The 23065-nt window shown below is 35.9% G+C and overlaps 2 protein-coding genes across 2 annotated transcripts; both read left to right on the forward strand.

Annotated features, from left to right (window-relative positions):
- The first annotated feature begins 1171 nt into the window (after positions 1–1171).
- On the forward strand, positions 1172–10104 carry pskh1 (protein serine kinase H1). Its single transcript, XM_079874579.1, has 3 exons — positions 1172–1491; positions 2963–4064; positions 9061–10104. Exons 2-3 carry the CDS (start codon positions 3114–3116, stop codon positions 9376–9378), a joined length of 1269 nt encoding a protein of 422 aa, XP_079730705.1. The 5' UTR covers positions 1172–1491; positions 2963–3113; the 3' UTR covers positions 9379–10104.
- A 2993-nt stretch (positions 10105–13097) lies between these two features.
- fan1 (FANCD2 and FANCI associated nuclease 1) lies at positions 13098–22596 on the forward strand. The gene is made up of 14 exons (XM_079874077.1): positions 13098–13169; positions 13463–14725; positions 15385–15525; positions 15628–15826; positions 16572–16805; positions 17872–18003; positions 18084–18192; positions 18306–18425; positions 18545–18709; positions 18852–19020; positions 19924–20027; positions 20144–20338; positions 21861–21989; positions 22133–22596. Exons 2-14 carry the CDS (start codon positions 13531–13533, stop codon positions 22268–22270), a joined length of 3030 nt encoding a protein of 1009 aa, XP_079730203.1. The 5' UTR covers positions 13098–13169; positions 13463–13530; the 3' UTR covers positions 22271–22596.
- The last annotated feature ends 469 nt before the right edge of the window (positions 22597–23065 follow it).

Here is a 23065-nt window from a genome sequence, read left to right on the forward strand (position 1 = left end):
AATCGAATATTTTGCGAGGTGTTGTGTGTCAAAACCATAGGTCAAAACCTTCTCAGCATGAGAAGAGAATGGACATTCAACTGTAATCTAACATGAAATATATATATTTGAAAAAGAACATGAAATAAAACAGCTCATATAATAAACAGGTTGACCTCCTAATGTTGATGTTTCAGGCCCTATTTAGTATTCTAGCCTACATTAAATTAATTATGCAAATATAATAATTTCAATGCAAATATAGGCTTTTGGATAAAAAAACTAAAAACTAATGGAGAAATATTTATCAACGCATTACATATATTGGCAGGCTGGTATAAATTCATTAACTAAAGTAAACAAAAAGCTTAGTGTTAAAAGTGTAGATCGTCATATGTAAGTAGTCGTCAAATTGAAGCAAGCTACGATACATAAAACATATTTGTACAATATAAAAGTCCCTTCATCCGAATAGTCCTGAAAGCGAAAAGTAATTTGTAAAGTGAAATGTTAATTCGTTAATTAATTGTTAAAAGTGAATTCGCGCTTTTGTATTTTTAAAATTCGACAATAATTTCTTTAAAATGACACCTTAATTAAGAAATGGCGCAAACTTATACTTAATTTAAATCGTACACCTTTACAATAGTAGGCTACAAGAGATAGTTTATTTGTATGAATAATTAAACTTCGCAAAACATATTGGTTTTAACAATGTGTAGATTAAAAAAATAATTGTGCAAACTCGGATACATAAAGAACTAGCTATGAAATTAATAAACAATCATTTAAAATAAAATAGTTGTGATAATAAAATAAATTTTGCATTTCAAAAGATACAAAATTTCAAGAAAAAAAAAAACTACAAATTTCAAACGTCTTACATTGATGAGACATATTTCACAACCTTTTGTAAATTATTTCACATACTAAATTTTAATCCAGAAATTAATATAATCTTACAATTTTACAATTCAGTCATTAGACTGTTTGTACAGAATGCAGATGCATACATTGACGTTTATCCTAAAAACACTCGATTGGCATTATCCGTAGTTTGTTTCTCGGCCAAATTTATGATTCTGGCTGGCTTCACGTTATTTGTTGCAGGGGTCGAAGCAAGCGGAGGTCTTTCCTTTCCCAAAAGAAAAGGAGAAAAAAAAAAAAAAGAAAAGAAAAAAAACGGAGAGGGGGGGAGAAAGAAAGAAAGGTCTACACAGGGAAAAAGGTGGTCCCACTCCGAAAACACCGTTTCCAAGCAGGCGGTCTCTATTCCATACTTTTCTTCTCATATCGCATCGCGTTAAAAGTGTTACAAACACGTTAACAACCCTTATTTTTGGACTCAGCATGTTCATGTTAGCAAAATCTAATGAGATGCTATCATTCTAGCAGGATTAAAGTTTTAGGAATACGGAAAAATGGAGAGAAGAGCTGAAACTGGGGTGAAGAGGCTGGCGCTGGGAATCTCGCCTTACTCCCACCATCGCCTGTAAGAAAATCCCTCTTAAGGTAATTTTCACATCTATTTGGACTTTTAAAGTTTCCAGTTTGGGTCTTAAGTTGATACAATTGTTGTTAAAACTACACCATTACGGAAACTTTAGCGATTAAGCTCGATTTTAGGTCCAGGCCTCGAGAAAACAATTGATTTTGTGCTGGACGGGGAGTTTTTTGTGATTTTGGGGGGTAAGTTAACGTATATCCGGTGTATCGTTCACTTTTAATTATATTAATGTTTTATTAACGACTTTGTAACATAACTGGCTCCGTTAAGGCCTGTAACAGGTAACGAAAAGTTGAAGAAAAGTGTTTCAAGTTGTTTTGAGCGATGAAAAAGTGAACAAGTGTCTGAGTTTGAGTCTTTGTGGGGGGCCAGTGGAATTTTTGTGGTAAAGTTCAGTTGTAAGATCGGTTTATAGTTAACTATACTAGTTTAACAACATAAAGTGCTTAATTGATATGCTATGACACAACTGATATGAATAGCGGTGTCAAAGTTATTCATTTTTATTACCCAGACTCATCTTTTCTCACAACAGCCCCTAATATCAGTTTCGGACTTTTAGTGATAACACGGTTAAACTCGATAACGATTAGCCTACATATATGGTTAACGGAACAAATATCCTTTATGAGTAAACGTTGTATAAACCTATTTTAGTTGGACATCTATCCATCCATCCATCCATCCATAGATGTGATATGATAGCATTTATTCAATTATATTGATGATTTTTTTATTCACTATTCCTTAGCACTTATTAACAGCACTAATTTACATAGTACATTTCAGAAATAATAACAATTTATATAATATTATTTTATCTATCTATCTATCTATCTATCTATCTATCTATCTATCTATCTATCTATCTATCATCCATCCATCCACCCATAGATGTGATATGATAGCATTTATTCAATTATATTGATTAATTTTTTATTCACTATTCCTTAGCACTTATTAGCAGCACAAATTTACATAGTACATTTCATAAATAATAACAATTTATATAATATTTTATCTATCTATCTATCTATCTATCTATCTATCTATCTATCTATCTATCTATCATCCATCCATCCATAGATGTGATATAACATTTATTCAATTATATTGATTTTTTTTATTCACTATTCCTTAGCACTTATTAACAGCACTAATTTACATAGTACATTTCATAAATAATAATAATTTATATTATATTATTTTATCTTATTTATCCATCCATCCATCCATATATGTGGTATGATATAACTAATTTGTTTTTATTATATAATTTACAGTATAATTTACAAAAAAAATGTATTTTCCAATATCAGCATGAACTGTTACAATTCACACTTGATATCAAACATAAGCAAAATTGTAACTACCCATACTTCATGCAAAACATACTTGTTATATACTTACTTAATATACATAATCATATATACTAGTCTTAATAAATGAAGTATTTTATTATTTTTTTTATTTCAGATTAACATCTGATTAAATTAACATTTCACGTCGACTGGAATTCACACAATTCCGGTGTGTTGACTGAAGAGGTAACTGAGCGTGGGACTGGACGTGTTGCCTAGGAGATGAGGATGTGCTGCTGGCACCAGGAAGGAAGGATTTTGATGTGATGGGGTGCAGGACGAGCAAAGTCCTCCCAGAGCCACCCGCTGACGTCCAACTTGACCTAGTCAAAAAGGTAGAGCCGCATCAGACCGATGTCTATAAAAACTTCATCAGAAGTGACGGTGGCGGGGAGAAAACAGGCTCGCCATCCCCTCAGGGTCAAAGCCAGGCTGCTGCGAAGGTGAGCCAGTCCCCTCCACCAGCTAACAGCCAGACAGAGCCCGCTGACCCACACCGGAAAAAAGTAGCAAAATACAGGGCCAAATTTGACCCTCGAGTGACTGCTAAGTATGATATCAAAGCTTTGATAGGTCGGGGCAGTTTCAGTCGGGTAGTACGAGTGGAACACAGGAGCACACGGCAGCCATACGCCATCAAGATGATCGAGACCCGCTACCGTGAAGGCAGAGAAGTATGTGAATCTGAACTTTGCGTCCTGCGACGGGTGCGCCACACTAACATCATCCAACTGATGGAGGTGTTCGAGACAGCTGAGCGGGTCTACATGGTGATGGAGTTGGCCACCGGCGGAGAACTGTTTGACCGCATCATCGCCCGTGGGTCTTTCACAGAAAGGGATGCCACGCGGGTGTTGCAGATGGTTCTCGATGGCGTGAAGTACCTCCACACATTGGGCATCACGCACAGGGACCTGAAACCTGAAAACTTGCTTTACTACCATCCTGGTGCTGACTCCAAGATAATGATCACAGACTTTGGCTTGGCCAGCACGCGGAAGAAAGGCGACGAATGCCTGATGAAGACGACCTGTGGAACGCCCGAGTACATCGCTCCTGAGATACTCGTTCGTAAGCCGTACACCAATGCAGTGGACATGTGGGCGCTGGGAGTCATCTCCTACATACTGCTCAGTGGCACCATGCCTTTTGAGGATGACAATCGCATGCGCCTGTACCGACAGATCCTCAAAGGGAAATACAGTTTCTCCGGCGAGGTAAGGACTATGCGACCACTTTAAAATAATCATTCATTGTCATGTCAGAATGATATGCATGTACTGTAGTGTACATAACCTATACTGCATGTGTTGAATAATGTCTTTAATAATGTTTGTGTGATCTCAAGTCTACACTACCAAGCATTAAATAGATAATTGTGGGCTTACAGATTTGAGATCAACCTCATTAAATGGTCAAATATGTATTATTTCAACAATGTGCTTGTGTCACACACGTTACACCTGAAGGGAGTTGATTCTGGAATCCAGTGCTGCGTCAATGTATATCTAATGAGTGATTATAATCAAGGTATTAATCAATATTTAAAATTCCCTAACACACCACTAAAAGCCTTCACGTCTTAAATAGAAAAAGCTTTAGAAAAGCTTTTTACCAAGTTCAAGTCAGCATGAAATGGAAGCTGCGATAGTAGTTTCTTCCCCATTTATGATTTATTATGACGTATGTCCAAGTGAAACGGCTTCTCGAACAAGAAAAAATGTAGGGTGGTCTTGATTTTGTCCCTAGGAATTGATTGGATCTTTGTTGTTTGCGATTGTCGTGATCTCATGTGAGTGACAGGTTGTCCCGCCCTCATGCCAGTAAACATATCATCAGAGAAGAGAAGAGATGTTACTGCAAGAGGGGGGGTACGGTGGCCCAGTAGTGCACAACACAACGAAATTAATCCACAACACAACGGAAAATGTACAACACAACGAAATAAAGCCACAACACAACGGTAATGCTCCCGGCCACTAAAGGGCTCTTGGAGCGCTATAAAGTTTTCCAGACTGTCTCAAAGAGCATGCACAGAGTCCAAATTAAAACAATTCCCCATCGTCCAAATTAAACAATTCCCCATCGTAAGTACACATTGATGGCCTAAGACACGAAACGAGCGGTTTGTGTGAGAAAACGAACAGTATTTATATTGTTTTTACCACACAATAGATGCCGCCTTGGCTACGGCAGTTCATTGGAACGAGGCGACATCTAGTGTATATGTCTATGCACCAGTCTGCACACACGTCACACAATAGGAAGCGCCCGCGCCTTCAGATCACTTGGACGTGGCTGTGTACAAAAGGTAAAAACGATATAAATACTGTTCGTTTTCTCACACAAACCGCTCGTTTCGTGTCTTAGGCGATCAATGTGTACTTACGATGGGGAATTGTTTAATTTGGACGATGGGGAATTGTTTTAATTTGGACTCTGTGCATGTTCTTTGAGACAGTGACCACAGACCTGCATTATCTGACTGAGAGACAAGAACGGTTTGACCTAAAAATATCAAAATTGAAACTACTGCGGAAAAGAAGACACCTACATCTTGGATGCCCTTGAGGTATAAGCTAAAACATACCAAAATTTTATTTCAAAGTGAACTATCCCTTTAAATTTCGTTGTGCACTACTGGGCCACCGTTGGAGGTGAAGTCATTTTTACTAAAGATCACGAGGGCATGTGACTTAGAAAAAAAAAAAAAGTGTAATAAATGCTGCAATTTTCTAAAAAAAATGTTGAATTCATGGTGACTTTAAAGATTCTAATAAAGGTTTAGCCAAACTCGACGTGTCATACCCCAAAGGGATAATCAACAGAGATAAAATCTTCTTAAATGATGTACCCTAATAATGCCTGTTTTTGCTCTAGCTGTAGTTATGTATATTTCTGAGCTGCATGAATGTGCTCTATATATATATGAGATTTATATGAGAAGTCACTTCAGTGTGGATCATGTGTGTGCAAAACAAGAGTTGCTGGGAGATTGGAAATGCAGATGTTTTTGATTAGGTATAGAAGTGCTATAAAGCATATGCTAATGTTACTTGGTTTTATTAAACCCAGAAGTATTTGTGTGCCATGTTTTTGGGCTCGCTTGCAATGTTCTATGCTTAATGATTTATTTGTTTTTGGCTGACTGCTCTTGCAAACTAACAAGCTCTTATGAAGTATATATGCTTTATATGTACATGTTAATGGGTGGTGGTATCCCCCTTTAAATTTCCTTAAAGTGCTCTGAAGTGTTATTATTTGATGTTAAATTCTTACCTACCCCAAATTTAATGCTGATGTGTGTAATTGTTTTGTTATGTAAAAATTCTTTCTCTTATGCCCGCTTGCTTACATTTGTGCAGAGACAAGTTTAAGTAAGCCAGTCGTAGGTTGATTTCCCCGAAAAGCGTAAGCACTGTGGTCTGTGGCGCTTTCAGCATTGCACTGTTTGTTTGAGCGGCTTGACATAGCAACATTGACTCAACAAATGGTTTGAGTTTGGGGCGGTACTACCTGTTTGTCCGTTGAGCGTTAAGGAAACATATTTTTGCACTTTTTCAGTGCCAACATTAGAATTTAATTATTCGTTTTTCATGACCTCACAAACCCCCTGCAGTTTTTCCGTAGAATATCTCCTGAATATATAAAACATAAATCAGAATTAAAATGTTTAAAGTCTTTAAATGCTTAAATAAAACTGTATTATTATAAACCCATTTAAATAAATAATTTAGGAATTTATGCATTTATGCATTTAGCAAATGCTTTTATTTAAAACAACATAGCATTTAAGCTTTGCCTGGGAATCGAACCCATGACCTTGACATTGCTAGCGCTATGCACTACTTTTTGAGCTACAAAACAGATGTGGCAGAATTTCAGTTACAGTACATCTGTACAGTTTAATAATGTTTGAGCAACACTTCAGTATGTGTCTTACCTCAATGAGTGACCCCAGACTGGCCCATTGTAACAATGCAATTTGTTGGATTATTTATTTATTTTTTCAACAGTGAGAAAGTAAAGAACAATGACGTGTGGCTATATGGCAAAATATCATAAATGGGAAGGGTTTGTGAAAACATTTGGTGCCACTAGTGACATATAAAGCAAACAACAGCTTTTACTTTGACTTTTAATTGTACTGCAAAATATATTCAAATTCTAAATGCGAGGAATACATATCATTTATTACATTTACACGTGTACATTTGCAGATGCTTTTATCCGAAGCATCTTGGATTGCATTTAAGGTATATTTTTTAATTAGTTCATCCATTGGCTGGGAACTAAAGTCATGGCATGGCACATATTAGAGCTGCATGATTTTGGATAAATTAAGAATCACAATTCTGAATAGACAACTAAACATGTAATTTACTGGAGGTTCTGCCAAAATGTAAATTTTTAAGAAATATTTAATTAATTTGAATTGATTATAAAAAAAAAAAAAGGTTGACTCAATGACTCACTCATATAGACTTAATCACATAGACTTCACTTGTTTCATTTCTGGATTAATCAGCGTTTTTAAACTAATCTCTTGAATGATTGATACAATGACAAAAATTTAGTAGACAGCCGTATCGTCATCATTTCGGAATAAGATCACATGGGTGTTTTAATCCAGATCGCAGTCTTTTAACGATTAATCATGTAGATCTAGCAGCATATATGAGGTGTCCGTAGTCTGGTGAGCAAAGGCGTGTAATCAATGCCTAGGCCTATTCGCTTTGAGGCCATCTATATGCTAATATTCTCTAATAACTTGACAAAATTAGCCATTAGCAGATACACATTTAAAATGTTCAGTCTTTCTTTCTGGTAAAACGGTCCAAAAATACTGATGACTCATTCTGCACTACACAAACTTTTAGAATAAGAATGACAGTGCCCCACTGAAAATGTCTGTCTCCAGCTATATATCTACTTGAGGCTTTTATACAGTCCATTCAGATCTGCATTCCTAAATAGAAATATTCCCCACAAAGCCACCAGAACACAACGGGCTGTGATAGTTCTGCCTCTTTCTGTCTTTTGACTCTAGTGTGCTCTGTTTCTATTCTTCACAAAGTGCTTTTCAAACACTTTAAACTTTTGCCAACCATTTTGTCTTTGTCTGTTGACCTTGGATTTCTGAGTATGTTTATTTGTATGCGTCTATTTATCGTATGAGTATTTATATGCAAGTTTTGGTGAATTCGCATGTGCTTGTATTTTGGGGAGAGTGTGTGTGTTTGTGTTAGCTGGACAATACCCAGCGCAGTCCTGTCATCATGTGTTATCCCGCAGTAACCCCCTGCATGAGCGTGTGATGTAAGGCCACAGAGTTCCTGGCAGAGTGTGTGCGTCAGGGCCTCTCTGCTGCTGTGAGTCACAGACAAGACCAATGTGGACTTTTACAGGGAAAAGCCCTGGAGAAGTCATGCTAACCAACAAAAACTCAGCCATGTTTGGTTTTCTCTCTTGCTTATAGAGCAGCTAGTGTTTGGCCAGTTGTCATAACATATCGGGACATGCACGACTAATCTAAAGATGTTCTAGGAAGAGTGAAAAATTAACTTAAAGTAACTAGTTTGTATAATATATTTTGCATTGCTCCTTGCTTTCTCTTTCAATGAACTTGAATTATGCTCTCCAATATCGGCTATATAAGTTGGTAGGTACAGCAAGATTTTTCATTTCTGAAAGAAATTAATACTTTTATTCAGCAAGGACACATTAAATTGATCAAAAGTGGCAGTAAAGACATTCATAATGTTATTGTAATGTTTGGATTTGTACTTTGTTTAGAGGAAGAATCTTGAAAAAAATGCATCACGGTTTCCAAAAAAATATGAATCAGAACAACTGTTTCCAACATTGATGGGAAGAAATGTTCTTGAACACCAAATCAGCATATTATAATGATTTCTGAAGTTATTACAGTTTTTATTAATGTTTTTGCTGTATTTTTGGTCAGCATAAGATACTTCTTTCAAAAACATTTAAAAAAATAAATTTTATGGGCACGTTACATGTACCTACGATAGCAAATTATGCATAATTACAAGTATTAAGTATACAAGTATAATTAAAATGTATGATATATTATAATTATCTAGGTTGTTATGTGGTGTTGTGTATACAGAACAAGTCTCAAAATCTTTTGAGAATGTCTGAATAATTTTATTTATGCCATTTTTCTATTTCTTTTCTGTTTTCTGACAGCCATGGCCAAGTGTTTCCAACCTTGCTAAGGACTTCATTGACCGTGTCCTCACGGTGGATCCAAATGAGCGTCTCACTGCGGGCCAGGCACTCAAACACCCTTGGATTGTCAGCATGGCAGCTTCCTCCTCTATGAAGAACCTGCAGCGGTCCATTTCCCAGAACCTCCTGAAGAGAGCGTCCTCACGCTGCCACAGCACTAAATCGGCCCAGTCCACTCGCTCCAGCCGCTCCACAAAGTCCAGCAAGGCACGGCGCGTTCGCGAGAAAGAGCTGCGAGAACTCAACCGCCGGTACCAGCAGCAATGTAACGGTTGAGGGCGACGTAAAGACTATGTGACAAACATTGGAGAGAGCAAAACAACATTGTGCCTCAACTTAGATGTCAACTTCCTGCTCCATCACAACAGAGCCAATTAGCAGAAAACCTCCTTCTAAACTTTTCATTCACTTTCTATTTTTCTGCTGTTTTTCTTTCGTTTATGTGAGTTTTATTTATTTATTGTTGGTGTATTGTCATGTTTATGTTGTCTTTGGAAATTATCTCATTCAGCCTTTTACCTGATTGTATCTGTTGAACAGAATTTTACATAAGTTGCTGGAAGGACTAAGAATACACCTTCCTGATTTTTGCTGTGAATTATTTGTTACGGTACCCACCCAGAAGATTGTTCTTCTGATAGGGGAAATGTGCTGTTTATTCATTATTTGCAACAAATCACATGACCTAGTTATAGTTTATTGTGCCTTGACATCACTTTGAACATGAGGGAAAGGTAAAAATCAGACCGTTGATGATTGCTTTGAAAGTGACCACGCAAATCACATTCATAATAATACACACTGCTGTTTAATTATGAGCCTTAAAGGGATAGTTCACCCAAAAATGAAAATTCTGTCTTCATATACTTACCCTCGTGTCATTTCCAAACCCTGTGTAACTTCTGCGGAGCACGAAATGACTGCTTTTACCCATACAGTGAAAGTCAATGGGGTCCAAAACAACACTGGACCTCATTGGCTTTCATCGTATGGACTAAAAAACATGGATAAATAAATAAAAAATCTTCTTTTGTGTTCTGCAGAAATAAAGTTACACAGGTCCGGAATGACAAGAGGGTGAGTAAATGATTGCAGAATCTTTCAGTGAACTATCGCTTTAAGTTGGTCCAAAAATATTAAAGGGATCTACATTGCCCAATATGTCTGTTGTTTATCCTGAATAAGACATAACTGACCCTTTTCCGGCCGTTTCTGCAACCCTACTAATAAGGACCCTAATTGTAATAGCAATCATTAATACCTGTCGGAAAATACACCCTGTAATCAGGATTTTCAGAGACTTGGCTTTAATTTGGTCAGTGAAGAAACTCACCGTGATTCATGACTTCTACTGTTGTAGTAATTATTCATACTATCTGATATTGATCGCTCTCAGTGTATGGGTGGCCAGTATCGGGAAGCCCCGAATCAGAACCGGTTACTTTCTCTGTCACCAGCTGTTGTGCCTTGAGCAAGGCACTGAACCACCGTGAAGGCCTTTTGGCAGCCTTTCCACTCTCACTCCCCTCTGTCAGAAAGCAGCAGAAATGTGCCAAAGAAACTCCTGTGTGCCTGGATTATCGAGCAATGTTTGGTGAGAGCGGACATATGAAAATAATTAGTATTAAAACTGTGATGAAATGAAGACTTTTTAAAATATGTTCTTAAATCTGTTCCTTGTTTTATATATATATATATATATATATATATATATATATATATAAAATCATATATCAAAAATTAAAGGGAAAAGTAATCTGTGTATCTGGGTTGTATCCCGTTTCACAGCAAGTGCCTTGAATTTGTTATACAATTGATGTAACGAGTGAATGATATTTTGAAAAAAATTGCAACCACATTGGTTTTGGATACTTTATTTTTGAATAACTATTTGATTACAGAAATATTCTCATTTTTGGTTTCTTCCACATTCTCTCACTTTTCTCAGACTTTCGGAAAATGTATTTCCCTCATTTCGGTTACATTTATTAGCTACAAACCTTGGGTTCTTTTGTCTGAGTTTAATTTGAAAATAACTAGAAATTTGAATCAGTTAAAAGTTTCTTGAGGGTTCATGAATCATGAGTGTTAAGGCTGTCATACATTACTTGTTCATTTTAATCTAGTAGTATCCATTAAAATATCAACATCAAAAATGACTTTGGGAAAACCACTGTTTGTATATGCCTTTATACCCCAAATATTTTTCTCTCTCTCAAGGAAAAAGCTATTTTATATGTGCACGTCAAATTGAGACTAGTAAAGAAAATGCTCTTAAAAGTGCAAAAATATTTTTAATTTAGTGTATCACCAACATTCATGTAAGGAATGTGTGTTTGTAGCTTCAGTTGAAATAAAAATGCAACTGTTGTCCATTTGTTGAGTTCAGTCCAACACTGTCTCATGTTCCTTTTTGTCCATTTTTAATGAACAATTACAGAATATTGCTTTTTTGTAATCATTAATATTTAGTAAAATGTTGCAATTAAATAAAAAAACAAAGGCTCACTCCTGGGACCCAGGAATAGACTTTTGTCCACTGTAGTGGACATTATATTTTAGTGAATTTCTCTGACACCAAACATGTCACGTCACAATCTGGGTGTCCTGTAAAGAGCACATTCAAGACTTTTCAGAGATACCAAATGTTTGGAGGTTTCACCATGAAAACAACTTATCCTTGGTCTTTAAAATACACTAGACATTAATTTAGTGATCAAATGTAGCACTCTTATGGAAATATGATAATATATTGTATTTATAATTTAAATCGGACTACTTTTCAAATTGTATTTCATAACCCAACATCTCAGGAAAACGTTATGCGGTTTCAAAACAAAAAATGACTTTCTGTTACAGAACAGGGCAGTGATTTCATATGTACAGTATTACATTTCATAAGCTTCACATTTCACAGTTCACATTTCATAAGCTTCATATGAGGACATCAGGACTTAAATCATGTTTATCAGGCATTTTGGGAGACACAACAAGTGAATATGGAAATAAATACATCAATATTCCTATGAAATATTAGATATTATAATTAAAATGTTGCTAATTATTACTCCAATTATTCACCAAGTCCTGGTGTCCACTACAGAGGACATATAACATGAATAAAACATAATTTACATTTTTTTTATTTATTTAACTATTTGTTTCTTATGCTCTAAACAATGTGATGACATGAAGGAAAAACAAATTCTGGGTCTCAGGAGGATATTATTTTTGTGCAACATAAACTATGATTAATTTTCCTTTAGTACGGATGAGACAAAGGACATGTTAGTCATATATCTAGGAAGCAAGATGTTTTCACATTGTGTAAATTTTTTGGCTGCTGTGTAGAGTTTGTAAAACTGTCTAATTGTCTGTTATAAAGGAAGACAAACAATAGTGATTCATTGGTAAATACACAAGTCATGATGTTCAGCTGTGACGTACATTTTTAGGCCAACTGTGGTTTCCGATAAGGTTAGATAAGTAAAATAAGGTTTGTGGTCAAGGGATAGTCCATCTAAAATTCTTTGGATATTTGGATCATTTACTCACTCTCATGTAATCCCAAATCTGTATGACTTTCTTCTGCAGAACAACAAAAAGAGATAGGCCTATACTTTAAAAAACAATGGGTATACCAAACAAATTGGAGCCCAGTGACTTCCATTGTATGGAAAAACAAAACACTGATACATTTCTCAAAATATCTTCTTTTATGTGCAGAATTTTCATTTTTTGGGTGAACTATCCCTTCAACATTACTTGAAGAAAAATATTCTCCTTTTATAATTATACACAGTCAAACATCAAACAAAGTTGCACTTTGAAGCCACAGGTTTTTTTTATACAATGCACGTTGCTATAACAAGAAAATATAATAATAAAAAATAAATAAATAAATAAAAAAAAAGTTTGTTTTAAAATATAACTAAATTGCCAGGCTGTAGCAAACGAAAGATAGCGGACTCCACTGGACCTGACTTTTATTTTGAAAAATAGCAGAAAAAATAATGGCGCCATGAATTCTTGCAGCTAGCTTCACATTTCACTTCAGCACAAGACAGGTATGTACAATTATTTGCAGATTTATTTATAATTGTATAGTATATGTTTTATTTATAGCTTAATCTATATTTGAAATTATATTTCGTTTCATAATATGTTTTTTTGGGGGGGATTATTTTATGTGGCATGGCATTCTGTGTCAGCCTTGGAGAGTCTGAAACGAACAAATCAATTCATTGCAAAATAATGTAACCTTTGAATGTAATGAAGCAGCCTTCCTTTACATAATTCAGACACTGTCTAATGAATGCCACCCTCTCCTATGACTATTTTGTCTTTTATGTACTTTCAGGTTCAGAAACAAATATTCAGCCTGTTGTTGTTTAGCTGGTTGATGGGATAACATATGAACAGACCGTTATGGAGTCTCGGATGGGGAAAGGCAGCTCTTCTAATAGAGGCAGTGCCAGAAAACTCTCAGTCACGAAGAAAAATAGCCAGAGAGTCAGTGCAATCAAAGAGAGAACAAGCAATGGAGGTGGGGTTGCTTCCATAACTTCATTTTTCAGGAATACACCGCCTTGTAAACTGGCCTGTCCTCTGTGTGGCAAACTTGTACCTCGTTACAAGATTAATGAACACATAGATTCTCAATGCCAGAGGTTTCTTGGAGAGGATCATGAAGATGCATTGGCTGTCAGTGAGGACAAGCAGGAGAAGATAACCAAAACACCCTCTAATGTTGCAGTAACTCGAAATAACGGGAAAGAGAAAAGCCCAGGAGAGAAAGATGCTGATACGAGTCCATATTTTAAAAAGAACTGTGTGATGAGGCAAGAATCATCCAAAACAAATGTACAAACTAAAGCGGTTAAAAAAGTTGGTCTTGGGAGTTTATCCTCTAAACTGTCTAGAAGAGCACTTAGGCTTTCAGGGGAATCTGAGACGGATAATACTCATGTCTCTGGAAAAGAAGAGGCCTGTAATGCAGAATCGAGCAGTTCACAGAAGGAAAATTACATGAGGAGTTTAACTTTTGAATCTAAAGCCGATGGCATGGATACAGATGACACGCTACCAACAGAGCCAACAGCTTCAATCCAACCTCAAGTGAAAAACGTTGAGAAATCTGTGGCAGTTCTGGCAGAATCTAGCAGCAGCGCTGACGTTCAGTCAGTGAAATGTTCATCCTCATCCAGAATAATGAAGCGGAAGTCAGAGGAGGTGCCAAAAAACGACACAAACACTACAGAAACCTCCATCATACATAAGAAAAGTAGATATATTCAAAGTAAAACTGAAAACAGACAGGACACTAATGTCAAGTCAGATCAAGCTGATGCCTCGTCCAGTGTCTATGATGTTTCATCATCAGAGAGTCAAATCAAAAGCAAGACCATGTATGAGGACATTGAGACTACAACACCAGCTAATGAACCCAAAATGCTTGCCGTAGAGAAAGCCAACGAGGATTCAGAGCATCAGCACACCAGGCGACCGTATTACCTGCAAAACTTTCGGAGTGTCCTTGAGGCGGTGTTGGAAAATGAGGATGATAGGCTGCTCTTCAATGAAGATGACTTCTCAGCAATTCACACTTTTCAGCAGCTTTCAGGTAGAGGAACTACTTCAAAGTCACTTTGAAGTCTCACTTCAGTGCTTATATGCAACAATAGTCTTTTAAAACTCAATGCACTCCAGGGAAGTTATGTAACATACACTATCATTCAAAAAGCTTATGGTCAGTATGATTTTTTTTAAAGAAATTGATACTTTTATTCAGCAAGGATGCATTAAATTGATCAATAAATATCAAGATTTATCACAAAAGATTTATATTTCTTTAAAAAAATCATCCTGAAACCTGAAAAAAAATGCATCCACAAAAATATTAAGCAGCACAACTGTTTTCATCACTGATAATAATAAGAAATGTTTCTTGAGCACCAAATCAGCATATTTCAATCGTTTCTAAAGGATCATGTGACACTGAAGACTGGAGTAATGATGCTGAAAATTCAGCTTTGCATCACAGGAATAAATTCCACATTTAAATAAATTAAGATAGAAATAATTTATTTTAAATAGTAATTATATTTCACAATATTATTGTATTTACTGTATATTTGATCAAATGAATGAAACCTTGGTGATCATAAGAGACTTCTTTCAAAAACATATGAAATAAAGAGAAAATCTTACCAACCCCAAACTTTTGAATGGTAGTGTATGTTTGCAGACATCTCTCTCTCTCCCTCTCTCTCTCTCCTATAGTTCCTGGTCAGATGCTTTATGTCCGTCTGTTCCAAAGGAAGCTGAAATGGCTCCAGGTCAGTAAGGTGGAATATACAGAGATCAGCTCAGACCTCAGACCTGTCTTTCAAGAACTGGTCGCATGTGGCTTCTTACAATCAGGTTAGATGTGAGATTTGTCGACTCTTTTGATTTATCAACAGTTTAGAACCCAATATCAGGCAACATACTTAACTGCAGCTCATGACTTCTTCCCTATGACAGAATCTGAGCTTCAAGACATCCAAGAAGTGTTAGATCTGCTTCCTGCACCAGAGCTCAGAAACCTGGCCAAAACATTTCACCTTGGCCGTGGAGGGAATGGGACTCAGAAACAGCAGTTGGTAGAAGGGCTGCTCCAGCTGGGGAAACAGCGATCGCTCTTTGTTAGTCAAAATAATACGTCTGCAGTCATTCTCAAGAGGTGAGATGTTCAAGATACATGCAGCATCTGTACTTATATCCCAGTAGTGATGTTGGCCAAAGGTTATGGTATTTGGTAATGTCATAGACATTAAATTAAAAAGGTGATTTAGCAGACACTGACTTATACAGTGCCGTTCAAATTTAGGTCAGTTAGATTGTTTTTTTAAAGAAATTAATACTTTTTTTCAGCAAGCACGCATTAAATTGATCAAAAGTGACAGTGAAGACTTTTACGTCATTACAAGACATTTCAGATTTCTATTTCAAATAAATGCTGTCTTTTTTGACTTTCCACTCATCCAAGAATCAAAGAAATCAGTTTAAAAAAACAACAAAAAACAAAGATATATATATCAGGACTGTTTTCAACATTGATAATAATAATAAAAAGTTTCTTGAGCACCAAAAGCAACATATTACACTGATTTCTGAAGGATCATGTGACTGAAGACTGGAGTAATGATGCTGAAAATTCAGCTTTGCATCACAGGGATAAATTATATTTTAAAATACATTAAAACAGAAAAGAGTTCATTTATATTGCAATAATATTTCACAATATTGCTGTTTTTACTGTATTTTTGATTAAAAAAAAAAGCAAGGCTGCATTTATTTGATCAAAAATACAGTAAAAACAGCATCATTTCTGTTAATCTTACTGACCCCGATCTTTTTAACACGAGTGTATAATATAAACTGTACAAAACAGATGTCCTGTTACGAGTAAAGCTTGTCTTTTTCAGGGCCAAGCAGGCTGCAGGTTCCTGTGTGCGTCTGTGCCGCAGGTCCCGCGCTGTGTTCTCCCGCGTCCTGCTCCTGTTCTCCCTCACAGACTCTTTGGAGGAGGAGGAGACGGCCGCTGGAGGTCAGGGGCAGCTCTACACCATTCTGCTGGTCAATTCTGGCCGTCTAGCTTTCCCAGAGTACACTGTACATCGCTCAGCCAGACTCTTTCAGGACAGGGATGACCTCATCAGGTCAGTGTTATATTTATTTTTTTAACAAAACTTTGATCAAGTGGTAATTTCACTCCAAAATCAAAAGAAAAGAAAAGACACCTTTTTATTAGGTGTCTTTACTATATACTTTAGGTACAGTGTACTTATTTTGTTAATGTTGCGTTGCAAAACACTCACATTTGTCTATTTCAGGACCATTATGATTTTTTAATTGTGATTTTTTTTTTTTTTTTTTTTCATGACAATTATGTATAGTAATTAAAAAAATCTATTCTGTAACACAAACATGTATTAATAAATTAAACAAACATAAATTATAGTAACAGATACTACCAGGATGAGTATATATATATATATATGGGCTGTCAAAAGATTAATCGCGATTAACCACATCCAAAATAAAAGTTTGTGTTTACATAATATATGTGTGTGTACTGTGTATAATTATTTTGTATATATAAATACACACACATGCATGTATATATTTAAGAAATATTTGCATACATATACTGTATATATATTTATATAGTTTATATTATATATACATATAATTTTTTTTATATATAAATAACACATTTTTCTTAAATATATACATGCATGTGTGTGTATTTATATATACAAATTTAATTATACACAGTACACACACATATATTATTAAAAACAAACTTTTATTTTGGATGCGATTAATCGCTGATTCGCGATTAATCTTTTGACAGCCCTAATATATATATATATATATATATATATATATATATATATATATATATATATATATATATATATATATATATATATATATAATATAATATATATATATAATATAATATATATATAATATAATAAATAAATAAATATATATATATATATATATATATATATATATATATATATACATATATTATAAATTAATTAATATTTAGAATATTTAAACCTAATTTTTATGTTTTTTGTACAGGTTTTGTGAGGTTTGCTTCTGAAACCTTCATTTGAAGATGGCAGTATTTGTCATTATGTTCTAGAAATTTTTTTATTGTCTCTGTTATTATTCTAAAATGTTTGATTCTGTGCATATTCTTCTGTACAGGTACGAAACTGCGATGCGTACACTGCAGGAAGTGATTGCTGCAATGCAGACAGGCAGTTGGGAGGACGCCCATGACCTCTATACTACAGCAAAGGCCACTTGGCAGGAGATTAAAGACTCCTGTGACATAAGGTTTGAAAAAGAAATTGCAACTTTCATTTAATTAATTTGCTTGCTGTTGTAAGATGGATTGAGTTTCAATATGTGTGCAGTCATCAAGAACGACTGCCTGTTTTTCTGCGGTGTTTCACTGTGGGCTGGACCTACACCCGTATACTGTCCCGAGGAGTTGAGATTTCACAAAGACTTCGCCGCTATGATGTGGGTGGATAATACATGGAATGAATTATGCCATTGTAAACACTTTATTCTTTATATTGATTTTACACGGGTTCATTAATTCAATTATTTATCTTTGCATTTCTGCATTGTAGGAATCTGTGGAGGAGCTTAGGAATCTTCTGTCCCAGTCAGTGTATTGTGTAACCAGTAGGGGGCGCTGGTGGGACAGACTTGCTCTCAATCTCCAGCAACATCTTAAACAACATGAGCAGGTACCTTATTCGATTGTAGATAAATCTAAACAGAGATATTGTTTTAATCTTACTTTTTATATGGGATACATAAATGTTCTTTAAAAGGACTGAATGAATTTGACACCTTTTGTATCCAGGCCATCTGTGCTATTCGGGATGGACTGAATGACCCCCTGGTCCGAACAGGCCACAAATTGTCACTTCATCAGCGAGCTTCCCGAATGAAGGAATCTGCTAGCTTGAAGAAGTACCGTCTGCTGCTCCGAGATCTGCCCACTGTGCACGTACAGGATGTCACTCATGTGAGTCTTCAGTTCTTCCTTATTTTTGATTATAATATAGTGTTATTCACTGTATATATTTTGTGGTCAGAATTACTAAATAATAAATTTGTATCTTTTTAAAAGCAACACTGACTTACAGTTTACAACTGTGTTTTAACAGGTCACAATTCGAGGCCAGCTCTTTCCTCATGAGGGTGGAATGGGCAAATCAGTGTTCCTTAGAGCAGCCAGTGAGGATGAAGGTTCCAGAGAGGGACGAGGGACTATGGTCATGTGTTCTGTTGAGGAACTGGCTCTGGAACACTACAGAACACTTGGATTTGATCAAGGTCTGGCATCACATTTTGTTTGTGCACAATCAAGATGAAGGTTAAAGGATAATTCACTCAGAAATGAAAGTTCTGTTATCATCTACATAGCCTCATTGTCATTTTCAAACCTCGAAATGACATTATTTTTCTGTGGAACAAAAAATGAGAAATTTTGAAGAATGTAGCCTGCAGTTATAAATGAGGCAGAAGATGAAATCTTGACATCTACTTTACAAGCCTAGCTCTCCTTTGTGCATCAGAGATGTACAGATGTCTGAAACTTTCAGAGTGGTTCTGAACCAGATCAGGTGATTCGATTTGACTTCATTGAAACAAATCTGACATCGCTATTTACGTCATGTACAGATTTACAATGAAAATTATTTAAATTTCAGTCTCTCTCTTTAAAAGCAATATATGACTTCAGAAGCATTCAAATATAAATGATAAAGACCTCTTTTATGATCCTTAAAAGCTTGAAAGCTCCAGTCCTCATTCATTGTAATTGTGTGGAAAGTACATTATTTTTTTGGTGTTTTAAAAAATGTATTGTTTCAGAATCATTTGCTAAGAAGAATCAAATATATTTTCATAAAATCATTCAAATTTGTAATTAAAGCTAGCAAATACAAGGATTCCCAAACAATTTTTGTCAGCCTAACCCCTTTGACCTAAAATATTTACTTAAAATACTGCCTGAGATTTTACACGTTTGCATGTTCACGGTTCTCCTTGGTTACATGCAATTATGCCAATACAATTTTGAAATGATTTATTTTACATTTGTATGATGAATTATTAGCTTTAAATCAACTCACAAACCCCCTTCAGTTGCCACACGACCACAAGTTTGGGAAACCCTGCACTAGCGCATACATTCTGCATTCTTTATGTTGCTGTAACCTGTTTTCCCCTTTTAAGGTATTCACGGAGAAGGCTCTACATTTTCCACTCTGTTTGGACTCCTCATGTGGGACATCATCTTTATCGACGGGGTTCCTGATGTCTTCCGAAACCCATACCAGGTACAGAATAATTAAATAAGGAATGCTGTGTGCTTCACTCGTTCAGGTTCACGCTTTATTGTCAGGTCATACCACCCTTAGAGATCAGTGATCAATGACACTATGCCCTTTCCCAGACTTGTCCTTTAGATTTGCACACTGATTGTTTCTATGGTAACCGGTGGGAAGCCATCGAGGCTCGCGCTGAGATGTTGCGCGAGGCGTCTGCAGAGACGCTGCAGGAGCTGCTCGCTGATGTGTGGACCGCACAAGAGGGGAGAGTGTGTGCGCTGATAAACTGGGAGCGCTTCTCCTCTCTTCAGCAGGCACAGGTAATCACACATTCTTTACGCCATGTTCGTTCTTACATACCATCTTTAGTAATAGCTTTCCGGCAGCTCCGGTCTACTTGAATGGGGAACCTTTTTGCAAAGATTACTTTTCAGTCACATATTTCGGTCACACTTTAGATTAGGATCCAATTCTAACTATTAACTATGACTTTTGCCTCAATAAACTCCTAATTACTGCTTATTAATAAGTAGTTGTTACGTTTAGGGATGTAGAATATGGTCTATATAGTACTAATTAACAGCCAATATCCTAGTAATATGCATGCTGATAAGCAATTAGTCAATAGTGAGAAATGGACCCTAAACTAAAGTGTTACCCATATTTAGTTACTAAAGTGTTACTAAACCCATATTTCAAATGAGCAATAAAATCAAGTTAATGTTCAATTGTGTTTTAGAGTAAAAAAACAGACAGCATCTCAATATAAAAGACAATTGGCTCTTTTTCTATTGCTTCCATTCATTTTTCTACTAGTGGTCTGTCAACTCCTCAAAGTGTCTTTAACGTCATTAATTAAAATTTTAAATAATGAGTCAATGCATGATCAATCCTTTTTCCAAAACATGTTTTTGTCTTACCCTGATTCACTATGGTAAGCCTTATTAGTGTTTGTATTTTAGACCTGTTGGAATGGTTTTCTTGTGATATGCTTGTCTTGTCATATTGGTAAATAGAGCAAAGGTGCTCTGGCTACTTTGTGTGTGGTGTGGGAGTGGCGTAGGTTAGTAGTCACAACGAAAATCTCAAACCTCCGAATCACCCGTTTAAAAAAAGCACACAGATCAGGGGAGAGTCTGCTGGCAAAAAGAGAACTGAGTGATTGTAAAAGTGACAAGGAGATAAATTGAAGAGTTAATTGTAAAGCATCATCTATTTTTGACTACTAGAGAGCCAAAAGTTACTTAGTGTTACTATAAAACTTACATTGTTTCATTTTTTTCTTTTTTTCTTAGACAAGCATACTTCTCTTAGTGTATTTTAACATTTAAAGTCAGCATGTGCAATAGTCTTTTCTTCCCTATTGTAATATGCATATCTGAGTGAAACTTCCTGAACAAGAAGAAATGTAGCCTGGGACTTGATTTTGCCCACGGGGAATTGATTGGATCTTTGGATCGCTGTCATTTGCATAAGCTTCGATCTCGTATGAGTGACAGGTTGTCCCTTTCTCGTGCCAGTAAACATGTCATCAGAAAAGAGAAATTTCTGCAAGTGGGAAGGGAAGTTATATTGATTAAAGATTACGAGAGCACATAAAACAAACATAATGATGAGCACAGATTTATAATAAATAATGTAATATTTTATATTCCATAAAAAAACAAGGATTATCAGTTTTAATTTTATGGTGACTTTAACATTTTCATTCGACATCATTAAAATATGAACTGATTATACTGCGTGTGCCAGATTGTTCACTACCGTAAACAAGCACATTGTACTTAATTTACTTAAGGCACTTAAGGCAATTTGTACTTCATTTTCTTCGTCTGGTTTTAGAGTCTAGTAGAGTGTTTGGGTGGCCACTTCTTAAGCGGTGTGGTCCTCAGAATGGCAAAGGACTACAGGCACTGCAGAGGAGGACTTCCAGATCTGGTAGTCTGGAGCATGTCCAACAAGAAGTCCAAGGTAAGTCAGTTAGGAATTTCACAGTGTATTCAACTTTTAAATACTCCAGAAAGAAACTTATGTAACTGATTTAATACGATTACGGTGTTATGAAACAATGGAAATGCTTGAAAACATTGCTTATTTGAGTTGTGTTGTTCTAGCTGGTGGAAGTGAAGGGTCCTAATGACCGTCTGTCACAGAAGCAACAGATCTGGCTGGATGAGCTGCGTAAGCTCGGGGCTGATGTAGAAGTGTGTCACGTCACTGCCACTGGAGCACGGGGAGTGAGGCGGGAATGAGGCTCCTGTCACTCTGAGAAGAATGAAGACTCGAGCATGCATGGTTTACCAAACAAGCAATGTTAGACATGTTTGAGGCACACAGGACTGATTTAATGTTGTATTAAAACCTCAGCTTGGCTCTGATCTGGTGATGTAACAGAAGAGTATTATTAGGAAGTTTAAAAAGACTTATTCTCCTGAATTGTAAAATTGTTAACTTACCTCATGGCAGAGACTGGCTGATTTTTATTCTTGTGCTCGTTGTAAAGTGACAATATATTATATATACGTACTTTTCTGGTGTAAATAATTTTAAAGACATTGAATAAAAAAATCACATTTTAAAAGTTTTTGTTATTTAATGCTTAAATATTTATGGAAGACATAAGCACACAATGTTCAGTCTTTTGCTCTATTTTAAAGGTCTATTCAAAACCATTTTATGAACTGTTATTTTAATGACTCATGCTTTTCAGTGTAACCTTTAAACATTATGACGTTTGCAACATCATGCTACTGTAGCATAAGATAAATAAATCAGTGAAGTGCAGGTAAATGGACACTATCCCATCACTTTCCTTAATGTCCTATGCAGACCAGACAATCTGTTACTTCAACATTTAATTTATAGAACAATGGGGATGAACAGAATCACATAGAGCATTAGAACACTGAATACATATTTATATATATTTATATACAGGGCTGGAAATGGGGGGTAACGCGGGGGGACGGAGTCCAGGGACTGAATTCCGAGGGGGACGGCGTTCCAGTTCATATTGTTTAAAAAAAATTGGAAAATGAAGGGATTTC

Source organism: Squalius cephalus (genome assembly GCF_949319135.1).
Source record: "Squalius cephalus genome assembly, chromosome: 6".
Classification (NCBI taxonomy): Eukaryota; Metazoa; Chordata; class Actinopteri; order Cypriniformes; family Leuciscidae; genus Squalius; species Squalius cephalus.